The sequence below is a fragment of the Macaca fascicularis genome, chromosome 8 (genome assembly GCF_037993035.2).
Source record: "Macaca fascicularis isolate 582-1 chromosome 8, T2T-MFA8v1.1".
NCBI classification, from domain to species: Eukaryota; Metazoa; Chordata; class Mammalia; order Primates; family Cercopithecidae; genus Macaca; species Macaca fascicularis.
In genome coordinates, this window is record NC_088382.1 from 45,366,376 (window position 1) to 45,391,844 (window position 25,469).

A 25,469-nucleotide genomic window follows, 5' to 3' on the forward strand; every position below is an offset into this window, starting at 1 on the left:
TGTGAAATACTTGAAATTCCACAGCAATGGTAGCTGCTGCGGAGCAGAGGGCACGAGCTTGCTCTGAACCCACCCAGCACAAGCAGACCTCGAAGTCCCTCCCAAGGATCCTGGCTGGAACGGAGCCCCCTGGGATGGCGGAAGGGAGGGTCCGGGCCAGGCACCCACGCTCCAGACAACAGGGCCGCAGCAGCCCTGGATGGGTTTATTATTTATCAGCTGCTGTCCTCACTTTGCTGAGTCTAACCCACTTTGGAGAGTGTTTAATATTTCAGAAACAGATGAGCCAGCGTTGCCCAAGCTGGTTCGTGGTCTTAGTCATACAAAACGTTTCCTCCAAAAGGGTGCTGCAAGATGACTTCAAGTTGAACATCTTGTGCAGAGGAGAGAAGCCGACTGCCTGGAGGCCTCAGCTCCCCAGTAGAGCTTAACTACAGCCGAAGAGCAGCGTCCCTATGGCTAAGAGGCCTGAGTCCCAGTGAGTGCACACAGCACCCCCTGTCCAGCCACCCACCCCAGCATGCACTCCACTTCCTGCCAGGCCCTCAGGCGAGGCCTCTGTGCAGCTATCCCATTAAATCCCCCAGTGCTGCTCTTTCCTCACGTCAGAGTCCAAAGAGTGCCAGGAGCCACAGAAGCAGTGCAGGTGGAAGCCAGGGTTCGAATCTAGCCCCAATTCCAGACCCCCAGCTTCTTCTCCCTACTAAATAAGCCACATTTCTGGAAAGTCATGCCCGGTGAAGGTGGCAGTGAGGGCAGAAGCCCCATGTCAGAGGCCTTGGAGCCGTGGGGAGCGCATCCAGCTGCGGATGCATGGCCAGCTTCCCTAGGGTGTGCCCCAAGTGGGGAATGGGAGGTGCTCACCTTACAATTCTCAGCCTGGATTACAAAGGGACCTTAAGGTTTGAAACAAGCCAAGAGGAGATACCTTCAGAATGACTCAGTAACATCCCGGAAAGACAGAGGCCTGCCCACATCTCTCCCTGGAATAACCTGCAGGAGGTCTGCTGGGACCCTTCCCATAGCACCCAAAGCCTCAGCGCACAGCCGCCCTCACGAGCCAACCCACATCTGCCTTCCCGCTGGGGAGTCTGTAGGGTCCGTGTCTCGGCTGACAAAGGCAGAGAGTGTGAGGTAGAACAATGGGTAACGTAATGTATAAAAACACAATATTAAATCCTCAATCCTCTTCAACGGAAAAGAAGTCTCTCGTGGGCACGCTGCAGAGGGGAAGGCTGAAGCCAGCCATGCGGAGCGAGCCATTCTCCTCTCCTGCTCATTCCACTGAGCTCTCCCCTCCCCCCCTTTATCGTTTATTTTCTCTGCAAAAAAGAAAAAAGTCACTATTCTATGTAAAAGATTTGATGGATTTAGTCTATAAAGAAACAAGTGACTACATTTTCTTCCCGATTGCCTCAAACCTTCATGCAATGTCATTATCTCTGTGTTTTGTGGACCTCCACATAAGAAAGATTTTGAAGTCATATTTGGTCCATCGCGTCCTGACAGTGCCGCTTTCTCTTAGGGATATCTGCTTCCCAGGCCTCGCTTTCCTTACTTGCAAACTGAAGATGGTGATGTCAGCATTGGTGAATGAGTTCCACTCAGCATGGCTGGTGAAACAGGCACATCCTATTCACGATCTCATTTAATCCTCACAATAACCCTCCAAGGCACGCTATTATTAATCTTATCCCCATTTTGCAGACAAGAAACTGAGACTGAAAAGGGTTAACTGGCCTGTGGTTACAAGTGGTGGAGCCAGGAGTTGCATCCAAGCTAGGCTAGTCCAAATTCTCACTGGAATCACTATGCCTTTATAAGAATAAAATTAAACAGCATAGACCAGAGCCGAGCCCTCTGTAAGCTGGCACGTGTCAGGTTGAGGCTCACTGGTATTTTCAGGGGTAGGCAGGGGCTCCTGCCATATTGCACAGCTGTGGAGTGGAGCCTGGGCCTTGCCGGCTTCACAGCACTGGACCTCAGAGACCTTAGATGCTGCAGACCCAGCTTCGCTTCCCTGATCACTTTGTGCCTTTGTTGGGAAAACCTGGTAACCAGCATGACTGCCTTATATGCTGAACCAAGGGGAGGCTGGCAAACCTGGGGCCTTGGCTGGACAAGTTACTCCAGGAGCCAAACAGACCCAACCAAGCTCAAACCAACACACTCCGCCTACACACACAAACACACATGCACACACAGTACACACATGCAGGCACACACATGTACACACACATGGGCTCCTAAGTACTAAGAGACCTGTGGACACACAACAGGGAAGGATGGGGACTTGAAAGGCAACAGCTCAGATGTTTGGATGTCCTGCAGGTAAGTAGGGAGTAGGGCAGCGGCACTTAGGGGTGGACCAGGTATGGGGCTTGCACCCTGAACTGTCTCAGGGACATCCTTGTTGGACTGCAGCTACAACAAAAATAGAGCCTCCTGTGGCCGCCTTCAGAGCAAGGCCCACAGCCACTTATCTCAAAGGCCTCTATTTCAGATCTTATATTTTTTCTCACATCCATCATAATTGAATTTTGAAAAGTTGCACTGGGCCCAGGAAAAAGGCAGTGAGTAGGGAGTGAGAACCATTTAGCAAAGCACTCTTTTCTTAAAGTCTTGGCTGCACATCCGGGTCACCTGCCCGCATGACAACCGAGAATTGTGCTTTCTGGGTTCTGGCCTCCTTGTCTCCCACTGCTTCTCCTTCATGGTCATTCTTTGACTCTGAGTGAGTTCTTGCTTTTGATCTTCCCATTCCAAAGTTGGAAAAATACCCAAGGTCATTTCCACCATCACGACTGACCCTCCACTGGGCAACTCCTCCTGGCACTTGCAATGTAACCCCACAGTCTGACTATGGAACAAAATGCGCTGTCCCCGCTGCAGCACCCTCGGGAGAGACTGGGTGGCAGTTTGTGGTGGTCTAGAGAGAACGGGCCCAGCAGGACCACCTGCCTTGGTCCCTTTATGGGGCTGGGATGGGAGAGGGGAGGGAGCAGAGCTGGGCTGGAAAGGGTACGGCATGACCGGGTTCCCCTCTTCCGGCCCTTTCTCCTCCTGAACTCCAAGCTCTCCTGTCCTGTTCCTCCAAGTCCTGGTCACCCAGATGGGGGGTGCTCCTGCACCTCTTCTCCCCCACAGGAGACCCTAAAACTCTGCAGTTCCTTGCCAACGGGAAGAAGTTTAGAGGCTGGCGGCAGCAGGCATTTTAAAGAACTGGAGGCAGGAGGAGGCAGGGGATCAGTGCAAAGAATGGGTCAACATGGATGGAGATGGGCGTACCCAATACTGGGCCTCCACAAGTTCTTGATAAAGTCACCACGGGCCTGCCAAGAGGATCTACAAGGAACTCTGCCAGGTGACACCTGATGGAACCTGGGCTTAACCCTAGATCCATCCAACTCCAAACTCCTGGCTCTTCCCAGTGGGCAGCCCAGCTCCAGTGCCAAGGCTCGGCAGACAGGCACATCTGTGCAGTATTAAGTGGCTGCTTCCCATGGCCATTCCTTTCTCCTGCTGCGCCACGGATGCAGTCAGTGACGATGGAATGAATCTGGGTTAGCCGGTCCCTCTTCCCAAGCAGCTGGGAAGCCTCCTTGCTGCTCCTATGAGAACACGCTTTGCAGGGGGAGGACAAACTCCCACTTAACACCACTGCACTGTGGGCGCCATTTCTCCCGGGACAGCCGCATCTTGCTTTTTCCCTTTTGGCAGTGTTTTGCAGATGATCTAGTGTTACACGGCGCAGGGACTGTGAGGCAGCCGGCACGAGAAAGGAGACCGAGCACACCCACTTTGCCTTCATTCCTCCAGCTGCATCCGAGGCTCCCCAGAAGGGCCGGCGCGCGCCGGGGCGCACACTCGCACACCTGCCTGCGCGCACACACCCGCGCCTGGCCCCGCGCGCGCACGTCCCGCGATCTCGCAGGTTCGCGGCCCGCAATGGGCAGGGCAGGAGCTTCCACCAATCCCCTCGCCTCACGCCTCCTGCCCAAATATAGAAACCGACTTCCTTGCCCTAGAGCTCGGAGCGCCGGCCGCCCTCCCTCACTGGGCTCCCGAGGCGGCGCTTCCCAGGCAGGCGCGGGGACGGCCCTGTCTGGCCTCGCCAGCACGTGGGGCGCTGCCAGCGCTCCAGCCGCGGCACCCTGGCGCCCTGGCACCGACCGCCCAGTCGCCTCTCTCCCGGACGCGCAGCCCCTCGGCCAGCGGGCCCTGTCCCCACCCAGGTTCTCTGGCCGCTCAGTAGCAGCGCCTCGCCCCGGGACAGGCCCCACCTGGAGAGGAGCTGACTGACATTGATCGTGCCCCCTGGGGGCTGGGGCGCTTTGAAGGTAACCTTGAAACCTCACAGGCACATGGAGGTGTCAAGGAGGAACTGATGACCTATCTTACAGGTAAGAAAGCTGAGCTAAGTGAGTAGTCCCAGGTTCGCACAACCAGTACTTAATACTCAGCCGACCCCAGCCTGGCCTGTCCAAGTCAGAAACCTACACGCTGTCCTTCACACCACTAAAGGGCTCTGGTTTCCAGCCTGAAGGCTGGAGAATGCACAAGGAAGGGAATGCCTAAAATCCCCTGACCTGATCCTCATCGCCCGTGTCATGTTTATTAAGACACCGAGATGAAGATGAAAGGTTTGTTGGGGAATGGTAACCCCTCATCTGGCTGCACTACTTTTAACTTTTCGGAGCAGTTTGCAGACGTTATCTCATCTATTCTTACCATGTGTGAGGGGATTGGATGGATTTGGTAGAATTTGTTCGTTTTAATAAAGGCCATTTAATCAATGTAAAACCAAAAGGGATTTCATGGAAAAACTCATATTTTCAAATTTGCTACTCAGGATAACTTCTGTGACCATCTTCAAAAAAAAAAAGACTTATGGGCTGAGCACAGTGGGTCACACCTGTAATCCCAGTGCTTTGGGAGGCTGAGGCAGGAGGATTGCTTGAGGCTGGGAGTTCAAAGCCAGATGGGCCACACAGTGAGACCCAGTAGTTATGAAAAAAAATAATAATTAAAAATATTTGTTATGGAACTTCCACACTGTCATAGAAGGGACCTGGGAAAGAAATCACCATTCCACAGGGCAGGTGAGAAGGGCGGGACCCGCTGGAGAAGCACACATCCTGGTCCAGACCGTGGCCTCCTAACCACCAGTCTCGTGCTCCAGGCTGGGGCGAGGAGCAGGCTCACGGTGGCCGGCAGGCCGCTGATGGTGGGAGATGTGTGTTGGGGATGCAGACAACAGCCCTCCTTTCCAGCTGAGACCCTGGGCGAGTTGCTGAATTCCTCCAGGGTCTCCACTACCCCATCTAGGAAGTGACGCTCATAGTGCCCTAGCTGCAAGACTGTGGTGTCAATCCATTGTTTTGTTGGATATACACTTACGGAGCACCAACTGTGTGCCAAGCACTCCTCCAGATTCTGGAAATCTAGTTCAGGAGACAGAAAAAGTCGCTGCTTTCACAGAATTTATTTTTTAGTGGAGGAAGAGAGAGACGGACAATAAAACAGAAATAAATAGGACCATTCCAGATAGTGAAGAAAATGAAACAAAATGATGTGATAAAGCAGGTGGATGGGAGCTGGGCGGGGGCGAAGTGGCCACTGGAGAGCAGTTGTCTGGGCGGTTCTCTCTGAGGAAGCAACATCTGAGCTAAGGACAACAAAAAGGAGTGGAGTAGCTTCGTTCATGGCTGTGGAGAAGACAGGGACAGCCTGAAGCACAAAGGCCTGAAGACAGGAGCAGGTAGACGTGCCTGAGGAACAGAGCTAAGGCGAGTAGGGCTGGGGCCGTGTAAGGGAGAGGACAGGGACAGGAGGCTGGGACCTGGGCAGGAAGGCTGGACACACAGCCTGGCACCCAGCAGAAGGTCAGTGACTAGGCTATTGGGATTCCCGGAAAACAGTCAACTGAAAGCACGTGCATGAACATTCTGGAAGGTGGCAGAGTCCATAGCAGTACCAGACACCCACTTTTCTCAAACCCGTTATGTGACTTACCAAACCATCCCAAATGTCATCGGCAACAATAACAAAAACTAATAGAGAATTGAGTCCGGGCCAGTTCTGGAGAGTTGGGGTGGCTCTTCCTCTCTACCCTCACCAGGAAGACGGTACCCGAAGGTTTACTCTGCATCCAGCCTGCTGCCCCGCCCTGGGCAGGGGACAGACACACCCCTACATCTTCAAGCTCACCTCTCATATATGGTCCCTGCCCGCACAGGGACTAAGTCCAGAGGCAAAGGTGGAAGGAACAGCAGTAGCCAGCTGACTTGGCCTTCTCGCCAGAAGCCACATGGAAATTACACCTTTAGACAGGTTCCGAGGGAGTTGTTTACAAAAAGCTCCTCTGGACATCCCAGTAGCCATGGTCAAGATCAAATTGCACTCAAGGTTAATTGGATAGAAAAATACAAGTGCTAGCCCAGGAAGATGATCTTACAGCCAGGACTGGCTATTTAATTTGCATAGCCCAGGACAAAATGAAAATGTGGGACCCCTCCTTAAAAAAACAATGAGTAATTTTAACACAGAACAGAGCATTGAAACAAGCACAGGACCCTTTTAAGGACAGGACCTTATGTAACTGGACAGGTTGTCGACTGATAAAGCCAGCCTTGCCTACATGTCAAAAAAATACAAGAGGGGCCAGGTGCGGTGGCTCATGCCGATAATCTCAGCACTTTGGGAGGCTGAAGCAGACGGATCACTTGAGGTCAGGAGTTCGAGACCAGCCTGGCCAACATGGTGAAACCCCATCTCTACTGAAAACACAAAAATTAGCCAGGCATGGTGGTAGATGCCTGTAATCCCAGCTACTCAGGAGGGTGAAGCAGGAGAATTGCTTGAGTCTGGGAGACAGAGTTGCAGTGAGCTGAGATTGCGCCACTGCATTTCAGCCTGGAAGACAAAGCGAGACTCAGTCTCAAAAATAAAAAATAAAAATTGAAAAATTGAAAAAAAAGCGTGACAATGTGTTTAAAATATAGCCCAGTGGAATAGAAGCCATAGAGAAATCAGACATGTGTTCCTGTCCTAGCTCTGCCTCCCGAGAGCTGTGACCTGGGGAATGTAAGTTAATCAGTGGGGACCCCATCTTCCCAGTCCGGAAAATCAGGGATCACCTCCTCGGGGGTTGCTGCCCTTCTGAGTTTGTTGTGAGAGATTGAATGAGATCATGAAGGTGGCGTCTGGGTCGGGAGGCACTACACCAATGTAAGGGATTACTATTATTCACCAAGACCTGCCAGAGCGCCTGGATTTCTCAAGAACATTGACATTCCCCAGCAATTAAGTCAAATTAACATAATTCAAACAAAACATCTAATTTTAGCTATGTGTAACGATTCCCTCTCAACAGAACAGGCACTGCTGCCTCTCATTCAAGGAGTGCAATGCCAGAGAGATGTAGGAAGGAGACCAAACCATTCTGCCACAGGCCTTTTACCCAGGCAGGCGCCAGATTGTTCCTGTTTCCACAACTGAAAGATGTGCCGCTGGACAGATTCTCTTTCATCCAGCCGTCCTGCTGGCCCAGTTCATTGGAGCTTCCCCCGACTGAGAAGGACCAACAACCAGCACAGCCCCGCTCAGACCTTGGTCACAGCAACACTCCCGCTGGAGTAGGAATCAGAAGCCCTGGGGCTCCTCCCACAGACCAGTCCTATGGCCTCAGTTGTCCCATCCATAAAAGAGGGGCAATAATGCCTCTTCTGCCTCCCTCTCTCGAAAGATTGTTTAAGGTGTTAATAATGATTATTCCGTGTGTCTGCATTTAGTGCAAATTACCAGATTCATTCATTCAACCAACGAGTTTTGGGAATGCAAAGGGGACCAAGGTGCTGCCTCTGTGCCGTCCAGCAAGAACAACAAGGGTTTAACCCAGGGGATGGCAAACTCTACTCAAGGGCCAGGTCTAGCCCGCTGCCCATTTTTTGCATAGCACGGGAGCTGAGAATGATTTTTACATTTTTAAGTGGTTAGGAGAGAAAAGAAAAACATTTCGTAATGTGTGAAAATTAAATGAAATTCAAATTTCAGAGTGCATAAATAAAGTTTTATTGGAACATGGCCATGCTCGTTTGTTTGTGTATTGCCTATGGTTGCTTCCATGCTTCGCCAGCGGAGCTGAGTATTTGCAACAGAGACTGAAATATTTACTGCCAGGTCCTGCACAGTAAAAGTTTGCCAATCTCTGAAACAAAGCCGTGAGTGAGATTATCAGTGTTAATGGAACACGGAAGAGGGAACAATTATTCCTGTTTAATAAAGTTGGGGAAGGCATCCCAGGAGTGATTTTTTTTCTTCTGGACTTTAATGCTTAGCTGTGAACCCCGGGAAAGCGGCTGCCCTCACCCCAGGCCTCAGTTTCCTTATTTGCAGGATGAGTAGGTTGTCTTTGAACTAAGGGCCTGTCCCACTGATATGTCCTGCAATACTGCATGTGCCCCCAGGGCCAGTTCTTTGCAGGGGGGCTGGTGTGGGCATCCACCAAACCCCGCAAACACCTGAGCTATGCGAGGCATGCAAAGAGCACTAATTAGGACACTGGGACGAGGAGCAGTTTGGAATAATCTATCCAGGACACATTTCCTTGCACCAGGTCCCAGAGAGGGCTCAGGCTTCTGCATCCAAACTGGAGCTCCCTGGCAGGTTTCTCCCCCCGCAGAGGTGCCTGGTGGGTCCTGAATAATTTAGCAATCTGCACCAGCAGTGCAGATGGGCACCTCCCATTACTGCAGGCTCTGCACTTTGCTGCCTTACCTGGTAGGGCCAAGGGCCATTTCCACGTGGAACAAAAGAACAGCATCCCCCTTGTCTTCTCAGAGTTCCTCTCAGCACATTGTGCTCCAAGAGCCATTGCTCATAAGGGCTGGGATTTCTTGCCAGAGTACAGAGTTGGGCCTGGAGATCTAGTTCTAGTGCTTACTTGGCCACTAAAAATAGCTCTGTGATCTGGACAAGCCATTTCCTTTCTCCAGATGGCAGTTTCCTCATGAAGGGGATGGGGTGTGAGATTCGCAAGGTCCCTTCCAAGAGGCTGTGTCTTCTAGTCTAGTCCGGACTAGAAGCTCTTTGTTCTACATGTGAAAAAACAGAGGCCCAGAGACACACAGTTATTTCCCCAAGGTCACCCAGCCACTTCCTGAGAGGCAGAGTCAAGCCCAGCAGCTTCAGTTCCTAATGTTCCCATTCTAAGGCACTGCCCATACCCGGGTGTGTGGTATGTACAGATCTATGTCTATGTCTATGTGTGTCTATGTCTGTATCTGTATCTATGGGATTGGTTCTGTCTCGGGAGTACATGCCTTCTGTACTCAGTGTGGGAGTTGGATGCTAATACAAGGTGGGGATACTATTTTATCTTACAGTCAAGGGAACAGGTATATAACATTCCTATCAAGATCTAGGCTCTGTGTTACATGCTTTCAAAACCTTTCTGTTTAGCCTTCTGCCTCTCACTTTTCTCCTCTTAGGTACTTACTTCATTCATTTCATTTAATCCTCACAATAGCCCTGGAAGCAGTAAGGCAAGGATGTCTCAGGCAGCTGGGACAAACCCCAGCTGTGGCTCTCATTAGACATGTGATGTGAGCAAAGAACTTCACCTTCTTGAGCCTTCAGAGGTCCTCACCTGTAAAACACCATCCCCACGCACCTGCCTGGCTTGTGAGGGCCGAGTGGGCTTGAGTGGGGAGCACAGCCATCACAGATGGTCCCTGCCTTCCCTGTCTCCTTTCATGGAGAGAAGGTCAGTCACAGGTGACGGGGCCTGGCTCTTTTCCTGCTAGTAGCTGGGTGGGCAGTTGATAGATGAGAAAATGACATGAATTTCAAATCACAAACCCTACATCTGTCACCGCCTGCTTGTTATAAATCAGGACTTTGGAGAGGGACTGTTCAAGGCTTCCCCCTACCTCTGCCACTGAGCAGTAGTGTGAAATGCACTTCATCTTCCTGAGCCTTAGTTTTCTCTCATGTGAAATGGGAAACATGATACCTGCTTCTCCACAGCGTTGCTGGGAAGATCAATGACATAATGCCCTGGGAAGCACCTGGTGAGCCACTGAGCTCCATGTGACACCATGGGTCACCGTCCACACGGTGCAGGCCCCACGCCCTGGGGCTCCTGGAAGGCTGAGTTTCCAGGGTTCATCTGCCTGTACATGCAGCCACAGTAGAGGGTTCCAGCTCAACAGCAGCCCAAACCTGGCCATCACCTTCCTGGGGGAGTTCCCTCTCTCCTCTCCCCGGCCCCAGCTGAGCAGCTGCTGGAGAAAAATGCAAAAGGTGTTCAGCACCTGGAGCTTCCATGACAACCAGTGAGGAATGCATCCCAGGGCATTGGAGATGGGCACTGGGTGGGACTGAAATTGAAAAGGAACTTTAGCCAGGGTGAACCGGGAGACAGATCTCTCCTGAGAATCCTGAGTCCTCAGAAACGGAAGAAGCTGGGATTTACCAAAAATATCAAATTCACTACTACAAGCCAAGCCTCCAAAAAGCCAGGCCTGTCTGACCCTGGTTTCGTCGCCAGTGCTCTGGGCTGTGGGATTGCCTGAGTTGCTTTCCAGGAAAACAGGCAGCCAGGGCTGCTTAGCCCCCTCTCCCTCTGGAGTTAGGGCCTCCACGCTCCTCCAGGCTCCACAGAGGAGGATGACTGTCCCCTTGACCTTGAAAGCAACTTGGCGGTGTGTGACAGACCCAGTCACCTTGCACTGAAAACAGACACCATTCTGCCTCCTGCATTCCCTGTTCACCTGAGGCAGGTGCTCTCCACCCTCCCCGAGGTCACTCTTTTGGCCAACAGAAAGGGGCACCTCCTCTCTGGCCTCAGCCAGAGGTTTATAGAGTCACAGGGGTGCCTGATTACACAGGCTCAGCGAGAGACAGTCTTCAAAAACACATATCCAAATGGCCAGCTCTGTTAACGAAGAGCACAGCCCACACTCCCACAGTGCATGTGGCCCGGGCACTTCAGCAGCACAGATTCCTCCCCATATCAGCCACAACAGGGTCAGCATGGGAGCAATGAGAGGCCAGGTGGAATGGGGTACTGATGAGCTGGATGGCCTTTTGCATGTCTGTTCACACTCATATGCTTTGCAGTCTGGTGCCACCACCCATCCAGATTTCCCTTCAAGCAACCTTAGGCCCATGTAAGCCAGCTGGCATCTGAAACCATTCTGCCCTGTGGCCTTGTAAACCCACATAATCAGAGCATAACAGGTACCGAGAAGGATCTCATCTTTTTTTTTTTTTTTCTTTTGAGACAGAGTCTCACTCTGTTGCCCAGGCTAGAGTTCATGGCACAGTCATAGTTCACTGCAGCCTCAACCTCCTGGGTTCAAGCAATCCTCCCACCTTAACCTCCTGAGTAGCTGGGAATACAGGCATGCACCACCACACCTGGTTAATTTTTAAATTTTTTGTAGAGATGGGGTCTTCCTGTGTGGCCCAGGCTGGTCTTGAACTCCTGGGCTGAAGGGATCTTCCCACCTTGGCCACCCAAAGAGCTGGGATTACAGGCATGAGCTACAGCACCCAGCTCCCCAGAAGGGTCTTAAGAGTCCTTTAAACTAAAGCCCTCATTTTAAAGGCAGGGAAACAGAGGCTCAGAAGCAGGAGAGCCTCTGTGTCCAAAGCTACACAGGACAGTCAAGAGGACTGGAACTAAGCGCAGATCTGTTCTCGAGGGCAGGTTCTCTTCATCCACAGCAGCACAGTTAATGCTCATAAATCAGAGGGAGTGGCACCGGAGCGGCAGAGGCTCCTACAACTCAGATTGTTCTCAGGCTCAGTTAACTGGGAAATGCCAGGGAATGCATTGGTTCCATTTCCTCACAGAGTTGCTCTAGGACTTCATTAAACGTGCCACTACGGTTGGGCGCAGTGGCTCACACCTGTAATCCCAGCACTTTGGGAGGCCGAGGCAGGCCCTGTCTCTACAAGAATAAAACATGAGCCGGGCACGGTGGCACGTGCCTGTAATCCCAGTTACTTGGGAGGGTGAGGCAGGAGAATCACTTGAACTCAGGAGGTGGAGGTTTCAGTGAGCCAAGAACACGCCATTGCACTCCAGCCTGGGCGACAGAGTGAGAATCCGTCTCAAATAAATAAATGAATAAATAATAAAGGTGCCATTACATTAAAGGGCCTGGGAAACTGCCTCGGCTAACACACAGTGGCAGAGTGGGAAGGGATCTGGTCACCACTGCATCCAGTATCCCTCAGGGCAGGCACTTCTTCCATAGTATCTCAGACCCAGCCTCAGGAAAGCTTCCTGGAGGAGGTGAAGCTTAAAGGATGAGTAGAGGCTGAGCACAGCAGCTCACATCTGTAATCCCACAGCTTTGGGAGGCTGAGGCAGGAGGATCACTTGAGCCCAGGAGTTGGAGACCAGCCCAGGCAACAAAGTGAGACTCTGTCTCTACAAGAAACAAACAAAAAAAATACCTGGGTTTGGTGGTGCATGCCTGTAGTCCTAACTACTCAGAGGCTGTGTTGGGAGAATTGTTCAAGCCTAGGAGTTTAAGGCTGCAATAAACTGTGATCCTGCCACCGCCCTCCAGCCTGGGAGACAGGGTGAGACCTTGTCTCAAAATAAATAAACAAACAAACAAGGGATGAGTGGGAATCAGACTGAGTTCTGGAGAGGGAGCGGCCTGAGCAAGGTGTGGAGCAAGGGAGCTCAGCAAATCCTAGGAACACAGGGAGGCTTGAGGAGGGGTGAGGCGCAGTGGTCGGCAGTGGGGAAGGGTCTGACTTCATCCTCAAGGCAGTGGAAAGCAACTGAAGGGTTTTAGGAAGGGAAGTGACAACTATCACATTTGTGTTTGAAAAAAAAAAGGGGGGGGGTTCTCACTGCAAGATAAAGACCAGATTCGAAGGGCAAGACTAGAGGAGGCAGGGATGAAATGGAGACTCCAGCAGCAGTGAGGACGGTGAGTTCACTGGAGTTAGCCTTAAAAGTTCTTCCTGAAAAATCTGGTGATGGTGCCCGGTACAGAACCATAAAGTACGTTTTTTCCATCTGTGTCTTTAAGTCCTGTGTAGGGCAGTATTGACATCTGGGTTTAAAGTGCTAACATTCAACCACATCAGCTGTAGTCCAGGTGTCCTTCAATGCAGATCTTCTCAAGAATGAAGTGACACATGTGACTGGCAAGAAGACAATTTTTTTAAAAGAGACAAATGGTTTGACTATGACTTCCTCTGCCTAAAGCAGATATTGTAGTTAAGTGCAACAGCTCAAGAACTTGGTAAAACACCATGATTTCCAGACATTGCTCCATGTCGGCGGACAGGCACTGGTTCCCTTGCATTGTGTGCTATCCTGAATCAGAGGAGACTTGCTGACTGGATCCGTCACACGCCTGTCCCTTCCCAAGGCTTCATAGGGTAGACAAGCTGTGGAAGGGCCTTCCCTTCCCACTGGCACTATGTAACCTGAGATCAGCAGGGAAACAGTCTCCTCTCCAGAGTATGGTCAATGGTAGAAACCAAAGCAGTTCTTGCAAATGGCATTACAATGAATTGGCCAAATCTCTATGCTGCAGGAGAATCTATTGTCTCCATAAATTCAGTGCAACTCTACGGACGTTTCAGACTTTGAAATTTGCCTGACTGGGCTGTTTCTGATTCTTCACTCTGAGTTTCAGATCAGGTTCATATTTCTCCAAAGTCTTTACTAATTCATTTAAGAAACTGGCAGTAATACTAGTTGAGTACTACCAACCTTGGCATTTGACCTGATGGCCATCTCCAGAAAGGCTAACGCTGTATTTAAATTAATAAATACAAGGTGAGAATTTAGCCAAGTGGGACCGGACGTTCATCTTTTAAGTCTTGTTCAGGATTAAAGAGGAAAACTCCAAGGGCCACATTTTTTAAGTCTTCATCTATTTACCCACTCAGGGCTCAGGTGCAGACATGTGTTTCTCTCTGCCAGCCACCCCCAGGTCCACAGCCTGCTAATGCTCGTGTCTTGGATTTTATGGGCAGCCCCAAGGTGAGTATGGGTGGAAGCTGAGGCATTGCCATGCCATTTATGAAGTGCTTATATGCCAGGTACTTCCCATATATGAAGTCATTCAATCCTCCCAACAGCCCTGCATAGCTGTGGGGTGGGTAGTATTCTCTCCACCTTACAAATGACAAAACTGAGACTCAGGGAGCTCTACTGAGCAACTTGCTCAAAGTCAGCTAGTAAACACCTGACTCCATCTCACTCCACAGGTCACAGCTCTTCATTACTGCTTCGATTTCACCAAGATGACCTCCTGATGCACACTAAAGCTCTGCTGATGCTCTGGCCCCCTTGCCCAAGGGTATACTGGAATCATATGGGAGAGGGGAGCCCAACCTCATCTAGGACACTGGAGGCAATGTTCCAACTGCGTTCTGACGGAGGACTTGACATTAATGTTGGAGGCCACAGGAAGGTCTAAAAGCAAGTGAAGGCATACGTTTCCAAGTATCAGTGTACAGCCCAGTGCAGGACGCAGGAAAGAGCGATAAGACAGGAGAGGCAGCTAGGGAGTAGATTCAGGGGTTGGAAGGGAGGAAGCCTGGTTAATCAGCCTGGACTTCATTCTAAGGGCAATTAGGAAGCCACTGAAGGATTGAAAGAAGGGAGTGTCAGGATCTGATTTGCATTTTTGGAAGATCCCCCTGGCTGCAGAAGGGAGTATTAAGCCCAACACACACGCATTTTCAAGTTGGTTTACAATGGAAGGCTTCACATGCCAAGACCCAACTGCCCAGGCTCTTGGGGGCCATGCTTCAGCTCCACTTTGAGCCAGTACATTCCGTTACCTACTTGGCTCTAGTCCACAGCACCTTGGAATCCCTTACTGAGGGTGTGGCGTCAGCTATAAATTCCAGATTTCATCTCCAGAAGACACACAGGCAGAGAAAGCCCTGCTACCCTCTCAGACAGGTGGGGCGTCCTCTGCTTCTTCTTTCTGTGTCTTGATAACTTGTTTATTTTTAACATTTTTTTTCTTTTCTTCTTTTCTTTCTTTTCTTTTTTTTTTTTTTTTTTAGAGACAGAGTCTCACTCTGTCACCCAAGCTAGAGTGCAGTGGCACCATCATAGCTCACTGCAGCCTCAAACTCCCCTGGGCTCAAGTGAATCTCCTGCCTCAGCCTCCTGAGTAGGTGGGACTACAGGCATGCCACCACAACTGGCTAATTTTCTTAGTTTTTGTAGAGACAGGGTCTCGCTATGTTGCCCAGACTGGTCTTGAGCTCCTGGCCTCAAGCAGTTCTCTTGCCTCAGCCTCCCAAAGTGCTGGGATTACAGGCATGAGCCACTGCGCCCAGTTTATTTTGAACAATTATTAAAAATACAGAAAAGGATAAAAAAGAAAATTTAATCACCCAGAAACACACATGACAAAGATGACCACTGCTCACACAGTGTGTATTTCTCTGTCTGATGACATGTTACTTGGCTACTCTGGCCCTGAGTCTTCCTGGTCTACTCCACGTATATTATGTATACAAGTGTAGATTGTGTCAATTTCAAGTGAACATAACACAACAACTGAAGCATATTCCTATTTTCAATTAAAAGAATATTCTTAAAAACATTTTAAGCATGTTTTTGGTGAATGTAAAACATGTCACCACATGGGTGATGGCACCAAAGTCCTGTCTTTAAGAGTGGCTGGGTCCTGCTCCCTGAGCCCACCTCCAGCCGGTGGGGCTGGCTTCTGGGTGGGACCATCAGCATCCTTAGCTGTCCTAACACCCTGTCAGCTTGGTCATGTGTGTGTCATACTTAAAGCCAATGCTTAGAAGCTCTGTGTTCCAGGGCCTAGCTGGAGGGCATAGACTTGAACTGACTGCCAGCTCCTCCCACTGCAAGCCCGGCAGCTGCCCCTGCTGTTGAAGATGTTTTCTATGAGCTCTCTCCCTCTATCAGGTGAGAGCCCCAGGAAGCCACCTATGCCACATGCCAAGAACTCACCATCTTCCTCCTAACCCGTCCCCCTCCTCTTTCCCAAGCTCAATGGAAGGCACCAACTAACAAACTGCCCAAACGCCAAATCAAGAAGGGTCCCCTGTTGGCATCTGACCATATGTACACACACATACACACACTTACATATGTACATTTGTATGCAAATGTGATATCGCACATTGGAAACTACTCAGACCACCCGACTTCTTAGGGGCAGGCGACAGAACCACGGGGATGCAAGAGCCGGGAGAGAGCTGTGGAGCAAGAGCCAGCCGGGCTCATCCGTTCACACCCTGCTCATCGTATCATCTCCGTGTCCGGCTCCTGGCAGGTGCTTCTGGGACAGGCCTGGGAAGCATCCACATGAAAAGCTAAAGTCCCAGATAACAGGAAAAACAGATGATCATGGCAGCAATGCCACCCCTGTGTATTGACTAGTGTCCACACATTATGAAGTGATTATATAGAGAAGATGTGGACTTGACGATGTGGTGAACAGAGAATCTCCAAACAGAAGTTAAGAGGAAAGTTAACCTGTTAAGAGACAGACTAGCCAGAAACAAAGCCGAAACCCCAGGACTCCGTTTTCACCTGCTTTTTCATCTGCACTCTATGTTAATCTCAGGGCCCGGTGGACAGAGTCCTCAGCTCCAAGACATTCAGAGGGGCCTCGGACACCCACATTTCCATTGGAACCAGAGGCCACAGGCTTTGCCCTATGCTCTCCATCCTCTGCCTGAGGTTACTTCCACCTCTGGCAGCTTTTCCACTAATTTGTAAGTCCTTCACTTCAAAGAAGGAAAACTATCTTCAGTTTTTAAGTTTTTTGTGGAGACTGGGTCTCACTATGTTGCCCAGGTTGGTCTTGAATGCCTAGCCTCAAGTGATCCTCCCATCTCAGCTCCCAAAGTGGTGGGATTACAGGCATGAGTCACCGTGTCCAGACAGAGAAGGCAAGACAGCTTCAGCTTTGACTCTTCTCTCAGTGCCTAGCATAGCTTTGAATATCCTAAGGGCACAACCAGTACCTGGGGGAGTAGTCTAGTGCTGTGGGCTGTGAATAAGCTTTGGAGTCAGGTGTGTCTGGGTTGGAGCCCCAGTTCTGGGGTTACCAACCTATTGGGCGACAGAGCATGATAACACATGTCATGCACGAGGAACACTAGAGACCCTTATAAGTGCAGGCACCTCCCTTGATAAAGAAAGAAGTTTTTTTGCAAGTATCATTGTCAATGCTCGCCAATGGATGCAAAAGCAATGGGACATGTACAATTTCCTTGTAAAAATACAGGGAAATCTTTGAGAAGAAGAGTCCAGTCACATTGGAAGTAAATGAGAAGGAAAAAATGGTGCTCTCTTCTTTTTTTAATTGGCTGGCCATTACATCTTTGCTTTCACTTTCAGTGTCTCCAATGCAAGTTTTCCTTTCTTGGAGAATGTGCTGTGCTTTGTGTGCCCAAGATCCAGAGAGTCTCCGCCAGAGGAATCTGGTCTCCCCATAACACCACACATTCCATTATCTGTGACAGTTCACACCCAGATTTACTACCTGTTCATCTAACAGCCATGGGAGTCTCAGCAAAGTTAGGAAGCCCTTTTATGTTCCCCTCTGATATACAGCACAGGTGCCACACAGGACTTCAATAAAGCTTACAAGTATCTAGGCCCACCTGGAAGTTGTCGACTGAATCCATGCAGATTACTGAGCAGGTCTGCAATAAAAATCCTGTCCAAATAGAAAATTCATTTTTTTCCTGAAAATGAAATGAAGATATGATATAAAGTATCCTTTTCTCATTTCTCCGTACTGAAAGAATAACAAGCTGGCCTTCCCCAGCAAACCTCAAGACTTCACAATGCCACTGGAAGGCCAGGCATGAACCTTGATAAAGGATTTATTAGAAAGAATAACTTTATGAACAATCATTATATTATTAGCTATAATCCATTAAATATATGGGAATTTTAAAATTTACAAAGCACGCTCTCATTTATTATCTCATTTGATCCTCATCCCTATTTTACAGATGAGCAAACTGAGGTTGGAGGAAATTCAGAGGCTTATTATGCACACGTAGCTGATACATGCAAGAGCTCAAACTGGAACCCGGGCAGCCGACTTCAAGCCAGTGTTCTGTAGGAGGCAGACTTTTGAGCTTCTCAAGAACCAGAAATGGAGATAGAGAACCAGGCAAAGTTGATTTGCCTTTCTCAAAAAAACAAATACTAGCTGGGTGGGGGTGTGATGGCTCACGCCTGTAATCCCAGCACTTTGGGAGGCCAAGACAGGCGGATCACCTGAGGTCAGGAGTTCAAGACCAGCCTGGCCAACATAGTGAAATGCCACCTCTACTAAAAATACAAAAGTTAACCAGGCATGGTGACGCGCACCTGTAGTCCCAGCTACTCTGGAGGCTGAGGCAGGAGAATCACTTGAACCCAGGAGGTGGAGGTTGCAGTGAGCCGAGATTGTACCACTATACTCCAGCCTGGGCGATAGAACAAGACTCCATCTCAAAAAAAAAAAAAAGAAAAGAAAAAACAGTACAATAGATTTTATTTCAGTCAGAATAATTCAAGGTGGGGGGAAACAATAGTTTTACTTGGTACCAATTTTTTAGGGTCAACTTTCTCAAAATCAAAAAGAACAACTAAGAAAAAAAACCTGTACTAGTTAAATGTAGCTTTTCAACCAATTCTACAAGCCATAGATATGTAGTGAATGGTTATGTACAAAGACTCAAGCATTGGCTTCAAAGTACTTACAATTTAGTAGAAGAGATAAAACAAGAACTTCTGCATGTGCATGTGTGTATGTGTGAAAGGCGCAGAGAGAGCCGTGGGGTGGGGGTGAGGAGGGGGCAGATATGAAAGGTTTCTTGCAGGCGACAGTGATGGGCTTTGACATTGAAGGAGCAAGGAATCAATGACAGGACTGCCTATTCAAAGGTGTTGCCAAAGCAGACGCAGGGGTGAGCTGACACAGATGAAGAGTGCCTGTACATAGGACACACTCGCCACTACGCGCTCATTTTTATTGTGAAAACGGGGAAGAAGCCTCAGATGGTTTTGTTTTGTTTTTTTTTTTTTTTAAGTGTTGCCACATTGAGAAGAGAGGAGCAGAACTGGTGAGCCAGCAGCCTTTGCTGGGGTGAGCAAAAGAAATGGGGAGACACTGGAAGCTGGCTCGTGTCCCCTGCCCAGGGAGGTGACTTGCTCCAGGTTCTGAATTTCGGCTGCTGCTGCCCCTGCTCTGAGACAGTCCTGCATTAGATGGTTTGCATATCACTTGCTCCTCACAGCCACCCCTCATAGAGGTGGAGCAGCAGCCGAAAATCAGAGTGTAACATCTTCTCAGCCCTCAAAACCCTGCTCTCCTGGTCTAGCCTATGGCTGGGAAGTGAGGAGAGCTCCTGGGAACAGCCCCCACTGCTGCTACCTCTGCAGCAAGGAGGGAGGAGCTGGACTGAAAAAATGGACAGGAGGCAGGCTGGGAAAATTCCCACATCTTCAGCCCCTGCCGGCACCTCCCAGAGCTCCAGAGAGGCAGGCCCACCTCCATTTATTGAGGCTCCCAAGGTACTAAAATAAGAAGAAATGCCAAAGCAGGGATACCAAAGTTGTGGTATGTTTTAAAGGCTTGCAACAAAGAAACCAACGCTCTAATAATTCACATGCAATACAACATAAATATGCTAATCAAAAGCCAAATTGAGGCTTTACATATAAATATCCATTAATGCCACAACATATATTAGTGAAATGGTTTAGCAACAGGACCCAGATTAAAGATGTGTGATGAGCACTGTTCTCTTTCAATTCTGTCGGCGATCTCTTGGATTGGATTTATAAAACCTTTTGGAGATAACAGCAGAAGTTGAAATTTGAGGCCTTTTGCAAATGAGAGTCATGGGCCGATATGATTCTAATGCTTAACTTTCCTCCCTCCATCCCGCTTTCCCCACCTCCAGACCCACCAAGCCTCCTTGTCAATCCTCCAGTCTCACGCAGATGCCCCCACCCCAAATCTCCCCTGTGATTCCAATCATTGGATCCACAAAAAACCCTCCTGTCCAGGAGCAGGGTCTCCTCCTGCTGAGAGAGGAAGGCTGCAGGCTCTTCGATTACTGCTGCATAGACTGGAAAGACTGATGGAGCTGCCTGCACAGCTAAGTGGCAGAGGCCACTCTCCACATCTGGGCTTTTTTTCTCTCTTCCTGCACTCTTCCTCCATCCCTCCTTGTGAGTGCCTGGCTCCTTGGGACCCTGTGCAAACACTGTTGTTGTTACAAATGTCTAAACCCACTTGACATTTAGTGTAGCAGAGACCCTGCAAGGAACTAACTACATGCTCAGTGGTGGAATTCACTGCACCAAAAGATTAGATGGTTCCACTGCGTGCCTACAAATCTCTATTGCTTTGAAAATGATTAGAAAAGGAAAAAAGATCAGGCTTTTTCCAGATGCCCCCAAAAGACAGTCAGTCAAAGGGTGTATTATTCACCGGAACACATGCCTGCAACCAAGACAACATCTGGGCAAGCAGAGATTAATATTATATTAATTCACTCATTCAACCATTCACTCCACCAACATCCACTGCCTGCTGCTTGTGTCAGGTACTGAGCTAGGTGTCAGGTACACAGCTATGAATAGGACATGGTCCTTTTCTTTCACCATCAGAGGATGAAGTAGGTGAACATAACTAGGGACAAGGAGAGAGCTGAGTAAACACTACCCTGGGGTCTCATAGTGTTGAAGGTAGCCGGCTTAGTGTGAACCTGTCACTCAGGGCCAAGGCGTCAGCGCTCCTCTCCCTATCCACTCTTCCTTCCTTGAATTCTGCCTTCTTCCATCCTCTGCCTCACTTTTCCTCCCACCTCCCTGTCCTCTTCTCCTCCTACCCTCAAGCTCTGGGTAAACATAAAAAGCACACACATTCTTATGCCACAGGCTCCCTCAGCCCTCAAAAGCTGTCATTCTTCATGCAAATGCCTGCTTTACACATGCTTTGCAATTTATTTCCATTCCAACCTTCAAAAGCAGAGGGACTTATCAGTAAATATCATAAATGCTTGATTTTTTTTTAAGCTGCAGCTACAACAGCAAGTGGCTGACAAGGTTGGCTCTGCACATGCACAGCACTGAATGAAGCCCCATGAGAAGCAGGAATCGTTAGAGCTCTAGAGTTTAGCTCAGTTCCCTGTGTCGAGGTAGCTTCTATCTGTGTCAGTCAGTGCGTCACAACACCAGCCTCCTCCACCCGCCGCACACAGCACCCCTTAGCAAGCGCCTTCCCACACAATATCATCAACTGTAAAAACTGCAACCGTCGCCAAAGTTACAACCGCGGTTATTTCTACAAACGGGAGGGATGCGGTCTGCTCAGTCAGTCCCTGGTAAGTAGGTTACCCATGGGACAAACACGTTTCCTTTAAGTTAATTCAGAATGCCCTTGGCTCAGCTATCTATCCACACAAGAGACCAATATCCTGGAATAAAATGTTTGTTTGCATGTATGAGATTCTTTCTGCGTGCTGGTATAAGAAACGGAGGCTGGGTCCACACACTCTGTAGTCTGTGTGAGCAGCTGTAAAGTCCTCAGCTGCCTGATTTTAATACACTTCACCTTGAAAAATTATCTCCTTCATGAAAAATGGCTTAGTTAGACTTCACCTTATATGAACCTTTGAGTTAGCCCTAGGCCCTCTGCCTCACCAGGCCCCGTGTAAGCTTTGTTCAAATGCTCCTTTCTGCACTGCCTCCCTCACCTTTCCCTCTAGAGCTTTCCATCTGCTTGTGATTTTCAATTTTGCTATAAATTGTAACTCTATTCTCTGAGATGGCCCTCAAGACCATCCCAATGGCTGAGAAAACTCATAGCCCTTACAAAAAACGAACAAAGCATCCCTATATCCCACCCCATACCATCTCCCCTGCACCCAAAGAATCTGTCCTAATAGTTTGCGTCACTGCTATCACTTTAAATGAAAATTTTCTTATCGTTATATTAATCATAGCACCCAGGATACTGCATAAAATAATGAAAATCTGAATGGAAGATTTTTGAACGCTTACTGACGCAGTATGCTGCGACCGGCTAGTAAAACAAGATAACACCATTTGGGGGGATGAATATATTAAATATTATCATCTATCACCAAAAGAAAAAAAAGAAATGAGGTTTACTATGAATGTAAAGATTAAGACCAAAGAAGCAAAAAGAATATTGAAATCACCACTTTTATATGTGTGTATTACACATATTCAGAATTCAGAGTTATATTAAAGGAAATTTTCACAGAATGGAAAGGAATCACAGGAGAGGGGGTGGGAGAGGGTTTTTTTGACTATTTTCAAAAAATGATTTATGGTGTCAGGAGCGTCAAGAAGGAAGCCTGGGAGAGAGAGGTGGATGAGAACATTGAGTGAGCAGCTCGAAGAGGAGCGCCTTGGCTCCAAAAGCAGGAGGCAGGAATGGAAACACAGAGCACTCCTTACCGAGAAGAAGTTTACATTCAAGCCAAGAAAGTGGGTGAGCATCGCAGCGTAGAGCCAGACTTCCCCTGCCTGACTCACAAGACGGGCTCTGGTATTTTAGACCCCCGCAGAGGGACCTGCGGAGATTCTCTCTCGGTGGCACCAACCCAAACTCTGATTCATCATCGGTTTGGGAAAGGCCCCTTTTCGGTCCTCTAAAGGGGTGGTGTCTTTGTGAAACTACTATTTACACACAAGATGGCAATCCCTCAAGGGAGGTGGGGACGTCGGTTTTGGAAGGGTACAGGAAAGCCTAGAGAGTGCTGGTTACTTCCTTTGAAATCAGAGAACATCTCTAGGAAGAGGATGGATGTTGGTCTGCTGACCAACTGTCAAGGGGTGTGTGGCCCACAGACAGCCTGCTCCCCAACACTCTGCTGTCAGCCACAGGCTCCAAACTTCTTTCTCAGAATGAGACAGTTTCAGGAAAAGAAACCATGTTTCTTTCTCAACCAAGGCCAGAGCCTCTCCCTGGAAGCCTGAGGGGTCCCACTCCTTGCCAGGCAGCAGTGCAGGCTGGGTCCCACATCGACTTCTTCAGGTGAAAATGGCTCTCCTGAAGCCAGAGTTCAGCATCTCCGATTCCCAGAATTACACCCACGTACTCTTGGCCTCCTCCGTGGCTCTAAGGCACCCTGACTTCTGTCACCCTCCCTTCACCATCAAAGGTGTTTCTGACCTAAGGTGTTTCTCAAGGTGCTTTGATCAGGGGTAAGAGGACCCCAGACCCAAAAAGGGCTAAAAACAGCAACAGTTGCCCCTGGAGGTTTGGGTCTTTACAGGCCTATCTTGTCTCGGCACTCCGGCACAGAAATACCCGGGATGCCTGCCCATGGACAGAGCTGGTCTCTGACCAGGCCTTTGGGCCAGGCTGGAGCACCAGTGCCTGGCTTCCAAAGGAACTTCCCCTCCCTGTCATGGGTGGCTCATCTTGAGTGACCTGAGCATAAGATGTTGCCAAATGCCCCGAGGAGAGGAGAAGGCGCCTTCTTTTCCGCTACCAGATCCGGAGGGTCAGGAAAGGTGCTCCCTGAGAAGGGTCAAGGAAGGTCAGGAGCCCCACTCCAGTTCAGAGACACCTGGGAAAGAAGGTCTCCGCGCCAGAGTGGGTCACCTAGGGAGGCGCCGGGCAGATCTGCCCCCCCGGAGACTGGAGCCGCGTTTACCCAAACCAGCTCTCCTGGAAAGCCAGCGGGGGCGGCGCGCCCGAGCAGGGCAGCCCACCACCCGCGGCTGGTAGCCAAGGTCGGGAAAGTTGGTCCTAGAGCCCCGCGGGCCTGCCGGGCGCTGTCCAAGGTTCTGAAAGGTCTCCGCGAGCAGCGGGCGGGCGGCTCTGCGCGCCCTCAGCCTCCCGGCCACCCGCTCTGCCCTTCCAGCCTCCCGCCCTGTCCCCTTCCCGGCCGCGCAGAAGCCTCCGTCCCTCCTCTGCGCCCACGAAGCCCTCCCCGTTCGGGTGCCCCCAACTCCGCCGCACCGGGCCCCGCGCCCCAACGCGTCCCGGGCCGCCCGACCCCTGTCCCCAGCAGCCACTTCCAGGCGCCGCGGCGCTTTCACCGCCGCCCCCTCCTACCTTCTTCTTTCGGTCACGGGAGCGGTTTCTCCGCTTCCTGTTGGATTCCTCCTTCTCCTTCTGCTCCTGGAGGGCCTGCGCCTCGATGTCTTTGATTTTCTTCAGCTGTTTGGCCGCTTGAGCCATGGCGTGTCACGGCGCTCCCGTCCCCGCCTCCTGAACCCCTAGCGCTCAGCGATCCCAGAGACGACACCCCCTAAGAAGGGGAAGGGGTCTCTGCTCCGCCGAGGGGACAGCGTCCGTGGCGCGCCGCGGGCCGGCTGCGGCGGGGCCGCGGGAAGGCGAAGGCAGCTCCGGGCGCTGAGGGCGAGGCGCGGCTGCCCGCGGCCCGGGATGGCGCTGCCGCCGCGGCCGGAGCTCGCTCGCCGGCGCCCGGGACGGGCTCTGGGCTGGGCCCGCCGCCTCCCTCCCTCCGCCTCCCTCCCTCTCCTGCGGCGGCGGCGGCGGCGGCGGCGGCGGCGGCGCGGGGGGGCGGGGGCGGGGAGGCGGCTTGTACTGCGGCGGCGGCGGGCGGTGAGCGGCCGCGGAGGGGGCGGACTCGGGCGCTCAGCGCGGGAAGGCCCGGGGGCCCGGCCGGAGCGGCGAGGCTGGGCGCGCTGGGCGTCCGCACGGGGTCATGGCTAGCGCCGGGCTTCCGCTTTTGCAGAGCCCCTCGCCGTCGGGCGGCGGGAACAAAGCGGCCGCTCTACCCCGGACCCCGCCGCGGGCCGCAGGGCCAAGCCGGGGAAAGAGGGCAGGCTGCGGCGGGCGGACCAGCGCGCCTGGCGGCGGCGAGCGCGGCGACATCGCGGGAGCGGAGGCTCCGCCGGGAGGGCAGGCTCTGCCGGGAGGCCAGGCGGCAGAGGGCGGGGGGCGGGCCTGGGGCGCCCCCGGGCGGCGGCCCCTGAGGGCCCGGACGCGCCACCCCAAAGCCAGCCGCGCGGTTCCGCCCCGGGCGCCCTCGGCGGGGGTCGCGCGCCTCCGGGGCTCCCTGGGGAAAAGCCAGTTCCCCGAGTCGCGCGCTGGGAGCTTGATTTGCCCCTTTCAGGCCATGTGGGCCTTTTCATTTGCATATTTCCCAATTATAAATGAAAACGTGTCCAGGATCAAGTAAATTGTTTTCCTTTGAGTCTTTTTGGGACAGAAGTGGAACTAGGTCCCCGCTCCAGGCCCGCCCGCCCTCCCCGGCGCTCCCGCGCACCCCTCCCTGGGGACGCCGCCTGCGCCCGTGCCCCGCGGAGAAGAGCTGCACTTGGGTCCGCAGCGCCAACCCAGCCTGCGGCAGGCGGAGGGGGCCTCGGGCTCAGCCAACCACCCCGTCACGCGGCACAGGAGCCAGCCGGGGTCCCCGGCTCGGGAGCTACCGCCCACCCACTACCTCTCCATCTCGTGGGA

At 51.2% G+C, this 25,469-nt stretch overlaps 1 protein-coding gene across 20 annotated transcripts in view; it reads right to left on the bottom strand.

Moving 5' to 3' along the window:
* ANK1 (ankyrin 1) overlaps positions 1–24,526 on the bottom strand; it is a 246,513-nt gene extending 221,987 nt beyond the window's left edge. For all 20 annotated transcript variants that reach the window (XM_065519140.1, XM_073998714.1, XM_005563189.4 and 17 more), the window contains exon 1: positions 24,096–24,526. In XM_065519140.1, coding sequence (XP_065375212.1) covers positions 24,096–24,221 — 126 coding nt within the window. In that variant the 5' untranslated portion in view covers positions 24,222–24,526. The remainder of the gene's footprint in view (positions 1–24,095) is intronic.
* Positions 24,527–25,469: the final 943 nt, after the last annotated feature.